This window comes from Marmota monax, unplaced genomic scaffold, assembly GCF_021218885.2.
Source record: "Marmota monax isolate L192 unplaced genomic scaffold, Marmota_monax_Labrador192_F-V1.1 WCK01_AAM20220418_F8-fsc00497, whole genome shotgun sequence".
NCBI classification, from domain to species: domain Eukaryota; kingdom Metazoa; phylum Chordata; class Mammalia; order Rodentia; family Sciuridae; genus Marmota; species Marmota monax.
In genome coordinates, this window is record NW_026694563.1 from 294,280 (window position 1) to 301,947 (window position 7,668).

Consider the following 7,668-nt stretch of genomic DNA (forward strand, 5'->3'; position numbering starts at 1 on the left):
ACTTTGATTTTTGCAATGTCTAGAGGCAGTTTCCTGGGAGGACCATTATACCATTATAGAGATTTAATAGGAACCCCAAGGCATTAAAAGGGCTTCTTCAAGAATGCATCTGGATGGTTTTTGGTTAAAGTCATGACTTTAACAATTATGGTTTGGTCAACATAGACCAAAATCAACAAAAATCAATAGCTTTTTTATGCACCAATAATGAACCCACTAAGAAAGAATTCAGGAAAACACATCCATTCACAATAGCTTAAAAACAAACAAACAAACAAAAAACCTAGGGATAAATATAATCAAAGAAGTAAAAGACTTATACAAAGAAAATTACAGAAATATGAAGAAAAGAAATTAAAGAAGATACTGCAAGATGAGAATATTTTCTATCTTCATGGATAGGCAGAGTTAATATTGTTAAAATAACCATATTACCAAAATTGATCTACAAATTTAATGAAATCCCCATCAACATACCAATGGCATTTCTCACAGAACCAGAAAAAAAATTAAAATTTATACATTAAAAAAAGTCTTAGAATAATTAAGCAATACTGTTCAGAAAGAGCACTGTGGAGAGGTAAACCAAATTGTAAATTATAATACAGAGTTATAGTGTCAAAAACAGTATGGTACTACCATAAAAACAGACATGTAAATCAATGGAACAAAACATAAAACAGAGCAAAAACCATCTGATTCATGAAAATTTGCCAAAAACATACAGTTGAGAAAAGACAGACTCTATAGTAAAAGGTGCTGGGAAAACTAGGAAGCAAAATGTGGAAGAATGAAATTAGATTGCTATTTCTTGCCCTATAAAGAAGTCAGCTCAGTGGCATAAATTCCTAGGAATTAGACCAGAAACTTTGCAGTTCCTAAAGGAAAACATACGGGCAACACTCTAACATTTAGATGCAGGAAACGACTTCCTCAATAGGACTCTTAAAACTCAGGAAATAATACCAAAAATTGATAAATGGAATGGCATAAAATGTAAAAGCTTATTTATAACAAAGGAAACAAAAGCATGAAGAGAGAGCCTACAGAATGGGAGAAATTATTTTCATCTACTCTTCCAACAGAGGATTAATATCTAAATTATATAAAGAACTCAAAAAACTCAACACACACACACACACACACAATAAATGGGCAAATAAACTGAACAGACACTTGTTGAAAAAGTACAAAAAGGCAAAAATTATAGAAGGGAATGTCATCATTTTTAGCCATTAGGGAAATGCAAATCAAAACTACATTGAGATTCAATATAACTCCAATTAGAATGGCAATCATCTAGAACACATATAACAATTAATTATGGTGAGAATTGAGGGGGGAGGAGTTTTTCAACACTGCTAGTGGGAATGTAAATTACTGCAACCTTTGTGGAAATCAGTACGGAGCTTCCTCAGAAAACTAAAAATAGAACTACCATAGCATCCAGGTACACCATCGCTCAGAATTTATCCAATAGAATTAAAGTGAGAAACAATTTCTCGCGGCTCGGCGCGCCCCGGCCCAACGCGCCGCGGCGGAGGCGAGCGGGAGGCGGGACGGGGCGGGGAGAGCGGCGGGGCCGGCGGGAGGACGCGCGGCGCGCCAGGCGGACGCCGCAGGTCCCTTGCCGCGCCGCGACCCCCGCGGCCGCGGCCGCCCCCCGCCGCCCGGGGCTCGCCGCGCCGCGCCGCGCCCGCGCGTCCTTAGCGGGGCCACCAAGCGATGCCCGCTGGGCGCCCCCGAAAGTTTGTCGGCTCCGCTGAAGGGCAGCGGCGCCCCCGCGCCCCCGTGCTTCGCTCCGGCCAGGAACCTTCACGTAAATGGGTCCAGTCATGCCTGCCAGTAAGAAGCCAGAAAGCTCAGGAATTAGTGTGTCCAGCGGACTGAGTCAGTGTTACCGGGGCAGTGGTTTCTCCAAGGCCCTTCAGGAAGACGATGCCCTCGACTTTTCTCTGCCTGACATCAGATTAGAAGAGGGGACCATGGGAGATGAAGAGCTGACCAACCTGAACTGGCTGCATGAGAGCAAGAACTTGCTGAAGAGCTTTGGGGAGTCGGTCCTCAGGAGTGTCAGCCCTGTCCAGGACCTGGACGACGACACCCCTCCATCCCCAGCCCACTCTGACATGCCCTATGATGCCAGGCAGAACCCCAACTGCAAGCCCCCCTACTCCTTTAGCTGCCTCATATTCATGGCCATGGAGGACTCTCCAACCAAGCGCCTGCCAGTGAAGGGTATCTACAACTGGATCTTGGAACATTTTCCGTGTTTTGCGAATGCACCTACTGGGTGGAAAAACTCAGTGAGACATAATTTGTCATTGAATAAGTGTTTTATGAAAGTGGACAAAGAGAGGAGTCAGAGTTTTGGGAAAGGGTCGTTATGGTGCATAGACCCAGAGTACAGACAAAATCTAATTCGGGCTTTGAAAAAGACACCTTACCACCCACCTCCCACCTCTCCTCAGGCATATCAAAGCCCATCAGGTCCACCCATCTGGCCGGGCAGTACCTTCTTCAAGAGAAACGGAGCCCTTCTGCAAGTTTCTCCAGGAGTGATACAAAATGGAGCGCGGGTTCTGAGCCGAGGGCTGTTTCCTGGCGTCCGGCCATTGCCAATCACTCCCGTTGGAATGACGGCAGCCATGAGGAACGGCATCACCAGTTGCCGGGTGCGGACTGAGAGTGAGCCATCCTGCGGCTCCCCTGTGGTCAGCGGAGACCCCAAGGAGGATCACAACTATAGCAGTGCCAAGTCCTCCAACGCCCGGAGCACCTCGTCCACCAGCGACTCCGTCTCCTCCTCCTCCTCCTCCTCCTCCTCGGCCGACGACCACTACGAGTTTGCCACCAAGGGGAGCCAGGAGGGCAGCGAGGGCAGCTTCCAGAGCCACGAGAGCCACAGCGAAACAGAGGAGGACGACAGGAAGCCCAGCCAGAAGGAGGCCAAGGATGCCCTGGGGGACAGCACAAGAAGCGCCAGCACTTAGCCAAGGCCAGGAAGGTCCCCAGCGACACGCTGCCCCTCAAAAAGAGACACACGGAAAAGCCCCCTGAGAGCGACGACGAGGAGATGAAAGAGGCAGCCGGGTCGCCCCTGCACTTGGCAGGGACTCGGTCCTGTTTGAATAACATCACCAATCGGACGGCAAAGGGGCAGAAGGAGCAGAAGGAAACCACAAAAAATTGAAAACAAGTCATTGATTTGTTTTGAACTTATGGCCATTTGGTTTCAGCATGTCAGGAGATTTCTAATGATTTGTGGCAATATCAGCAATTTTTTTTCTTTTGGTTTGATTTTCTTTCTTTTTTTTTTTTTTTTTTTAATTTGCCCCCCTCTCCTTTGTTTTGGACCCTTAAGAATTTTATTTTTAAAGGAGATTGAAGCCATAGAACTCATATTGACACTCAGCTGTTTTACAAAAGCTTTTCATTATCCGACGACAAAACCGAGAAAAAGCCAAAATTACCATTGCTTCCTGCAGCTTGTCAGAAACATGTGGCTTGAACCCACAGGGATGTCAACGTTAAGGCCACATTTGGAGTACACATTTGGCACCTAGAAGGCACGTGTGCAAAGTAATCGTCATTCAGGCCCAACCCTTAGGTTTAAAAAGAATGTCCTTCCATTTGGGTTCACTGAATGGAGAGACACATACAGTAATGGGAGAAAAGGAAGAACCCCGCGTCCCCTTAGACACAGACCCAGGCCTGTGCACCCAGCTTCCCATTGGGCAAGGAATGCCCGGGGCATTGCCAAACAGCAAGCACGGGCTCTGCCACCAGTCCTCTGTGCTCCGATCCTTGAGGCCTGGTGATGTCTTACAAGCTGAGCACCGAACTGTTGAGACACGTCAGGTGTCAGTGACCAAGAAGTGGGGTAAACTGTAGTCACATTGGTGATTACTCTGTTCTGTAGCTAAGAATATGTTCCAAAAGCCATAAGCCTGAAGGTTGGTCCTGCACGTGCATACACACACACACACACACACACACACCCCACACATATGAATGGGACTAAGAGAAAACTCATGAAAAAAAAAAAAAAAAAAAAACCAGGCCATATCTTCTAAACTGCCCAAGTGAAAAGCAATCAAGTCTGAAAATTGACATTAGCTGTTAAGGAAGGAAATAATGGTACAGATTCTTTTTCTGTCTATCAAAACCATTTGATTCAAGTGAAATTAAAAAAAAAAAAAAGCTACCAAACCTGCCAGTAGTAGTGTGGTATATAAAGGCACATTGATGGACACACTTCAAAAGTAAAACATGGCAAATAATAATAATAATAAGAAGAAGAAGTAACTCCTATACTGCCCTCAAAAAGGAGCCTGCAATTAATGTCAGTCAATATTCATCTTTGCAAAAAAATCTGATTTCCACATTCAGCCAGTGTAGCCAGCAGAAATTTCTGATCCACAATGCATGGATTCTTTTAAAGAAAAAAAGAAAAAAAATCATAAAAAACAAAACTTTTTTTTTTAATTCAAAAATAATAAAAGTTCTTGTAAGGTAAATAATGTATTTAGCATGAAGCATGAAGCATGAATTATTTTCATATAAATATAGAAAACAGAGAAAAGGCTATGCCTCTAATTTTTAAGCCCTTAGGCTTAGAGGTTCTTTGTTTTCCTCCCTTTTTTTTTCTTTATTTCTCTTCCTTTTTTCTTTTTCTTTCTTTTTTTCTGGGTTTTTGTTTTGTTTTGGTTTGGTTTTTTGAAGCAGGTGTTTAAGGTTTAATCATCTTCAGGGACAAGTTCTGACTGTTGGGGAACTTACTCTGCAATATAAAAATCTCTTCATGCTCTGGTAGGGCTTGGATGGTTGACTCTGCACTGCCTTGTCTGCACTCAGCCCGACCCCTCTGATTCTCTACTGGAGAGCATGTGCTTTCTCTTTGCCTGTACATGTTTAACATGACGCAATAATTCGAGGGCAAACTTCGTAGTGAGTGTGTATGATAGAATCAAGAGAATTATGGGATGCTTACTTGAGAAAACCATGACCTTGAGTTGGTTCTAGGAAAAAGGCAGTGAATATATGCAAATTCACCAGAAGGGGAAACATGCTAATGGGCCTTATTGGGTGAGGGTACGAGATAGAGTACACGTGAGGGAGGAAGTGACAGGAGGGTGAGAAAGGCCAGCCCCAGGTGTTTCATTGGGACAATGCCATTTCAAAGTAAGAGAGAGGGGGCCGGCCATCTCTACCACCTCAGCACACTAACAACCTGGAATTGGACCACCTAGATTGTGAGAGCTGAATTTTGACAACCAGACGATGTCACGCAGACCAGAAACTTATCTTTGCCTAAAATATATATATATATTATATATATATATAATATATATATTATATATATATATATATATATTATATATAATATATATATATATTTGTTTTTGTTTTTGAGATCCAAAGAAAAAAATCGGAAGAATATCATCTTCCATCCAAATGGAGGGAAGTGTTTAAAACAAAAGCACCTACTATCATGGCTCAGGATCTGGTGGTCGGGGACAGGGAGGGGACTAAGGGGATCTTGAATTTTTACACCAGGACACTTGTGAGCCAAAGTCAAGCCCATGGGCCATCACAGGCTACCGTCAGGAACTCCATCAGCCAGAATGCTCCCATCCCTGCCTTTCTCTGGGCTGCTGATGAGAGAACCTGGAAGACATGTCCATGTTGTGGCCCAGGCTCCTTCCCCTGCACTAAGCCTGAGTGCGTGCCCGTGATGTTCAGGATTAGGTGGGGACGCAGATCTATCTTTGCAGTGCTCCGTCCCCTCATTCTCCCCAAACATCAAACACCCTAAAAGCCATGCACAGCTATGGAACCTGAGCCACACTTCAATTTGTGTTGTCACCTGATTAAGCCCCAAAGGCCACCACCTCGATCCCCCAAACCCAAGACAATACAATTCAGACTTCTCTCTGGAAAGGCAGAGGTAAACATCAGCACTGTTTCTGGCAGGGGACTTCTTCCAAGGAAATCCCCACAGTGGGCTGTCTCCCCTCATTTCATTTTTCTAAGGGGGCAGATGCCTCTCTTAGAACATAATAAAATGCAATGTGTGTGATTTACTTTTCTGATCTCTTTTGAGAAATAGATAAATACAAGTGTGTTCTTAACTCCAGAACCACTCTTTTTGCATAAATACCTCATCGGGCAGCTAAGTGTTATTTTCCTGAGTCTCTCTCGGCACCTTCATTGGATCTTCTGGAAGACTTGTTGGGGAAACTTTAGCGAGGGTACTTTTTTCTATTTTTCTTCTGTTTTTGGAGGCATACACATTATGCATAACCAAAACAATGGCTCAATTGTGTTTAATTTTGTATTTTGATTGTTGAGGAAAAAAAATATCAATGTGTATGTGGCTGTTTGTAGTGAATTCACGAGGTTGTCCGTGTCCTTAACAAGCCAAGGGGCAGGAGGCACGCTCTCTTACCCCCTCCTCCAAGAGCAGTAGAGAATTTAAGCACAAGCCTATTTGTGAAAGAATATTTTGCTTAAATGTTATTCACTTTAGTCTTGGAATTCCTTCCCAAATGTCAGATGTTCTTTTAGCTTCCAAACTAGCATATGTATCCATTAGTCTGACCCATGGCCTGAGCACTATCCTGGGGTGTGGTGGTGCTCTTTCATTTCTCTTGCCGGGAGAAGTGGCGGTTTGTGTGTCATTCCAGTATCTCACATACTCACGGGGCGGGGGGAGGGGGAGATGGGGAACTATAGCAATATTTCAAGATGCTTTGGAGAACAACCTTGAACCCATCAGCACCGTGACATCTGCAAGTGCTTGCTATTGGCCCTCGGACACATTTAAGAGAAAGAGATCGTAGCTCTTTTTTCTTAAATGATATGCACATAGACAGTTATTCTTATCCTACTGTAATTGTCTTCTCTATCTAGTACTATGTGGAAAGGGTTTGCATCATAGGTTTTTTCCCCAGCCTTACAATATACCACAAGCTCCTACTTCCCCCACCCCAGTCAGTATAGTTCTTTGGCAAGGCTGTCTATCTGAAACTCAAAATGAACCAAACCCGCCCTTAGATGGTGGTTTGAGAAAACTATAGCCAAGACAACTGTCATGGGTTTCAGTCTCGTATCTCAGTGTTTGAGAAGGACTGTGTCAGAGGCCTTTCCCAGGAATGGATTTTTCTCCCAAGAGGCAGTCCGCATGTCTAGTGCTTGCTGGACACAGTGGTCACGACCACGAGGCATTCTGGAAGAGACCATTATGTTGAATGGTGCCCCTCCCTGGGGGACAGCGTCAGGCAGTGGACTCCAGTGAAAAACGTGTGCAGATGGCTGTTGGGCCCATCTCAGAGTCCAGCACACCAGGTCTGCCCAGCGACAATTGCAGGTGATCAGCCTCAATGCCTCCACTCTCCAGGGGCCTCTGGTGCAAGGGCTCTGACAGGAACCGGAGATCTGTGCAAGCGATGGACATGGGAGGGTTTTCCACTTGGGATCGGGTTCAGTTTGATGTGATTTCTCTTTCCCTTTCAACTGTATTCAGGTTGGGACTGGTTTCTTTCTGGTGGATCACAGCTGCCCAGATGTTGCAATTTATTTTTATGTTTCTATGGAGAAGTCTTTTTCTTTTCATCTTCAGAATTTTTGAAATTTTTTTTGCCACCAAAAGAAAACATCAGAACT

General features: G+C 44.2%; 1 protein-coding gene across 1 annotated transcript; it reads left to right on the plus strand.

Moving 5' to 3' along the window:
• The first annotated feature begins 1,731 nt into the window (after window positions 1–1,731).
• Window positions 1,732–3,281, plus strand: LOC124076912 (forkhead box protein N3-like). The gene is given in 2 exon segments (XM_046420976.2): window positions 1,732–2,967; window positions 2,970–3,281. Coding segments are annotated over 2 exon segments (1,368 nt in total). The 5' UTR covers window positions 1,732–1,823; the 3' UTR covers window positions 3,194–3,281.
• The last annotated feature ends 4,387 nt before the right edge of the window (window positions 3,282–7,668 follow it).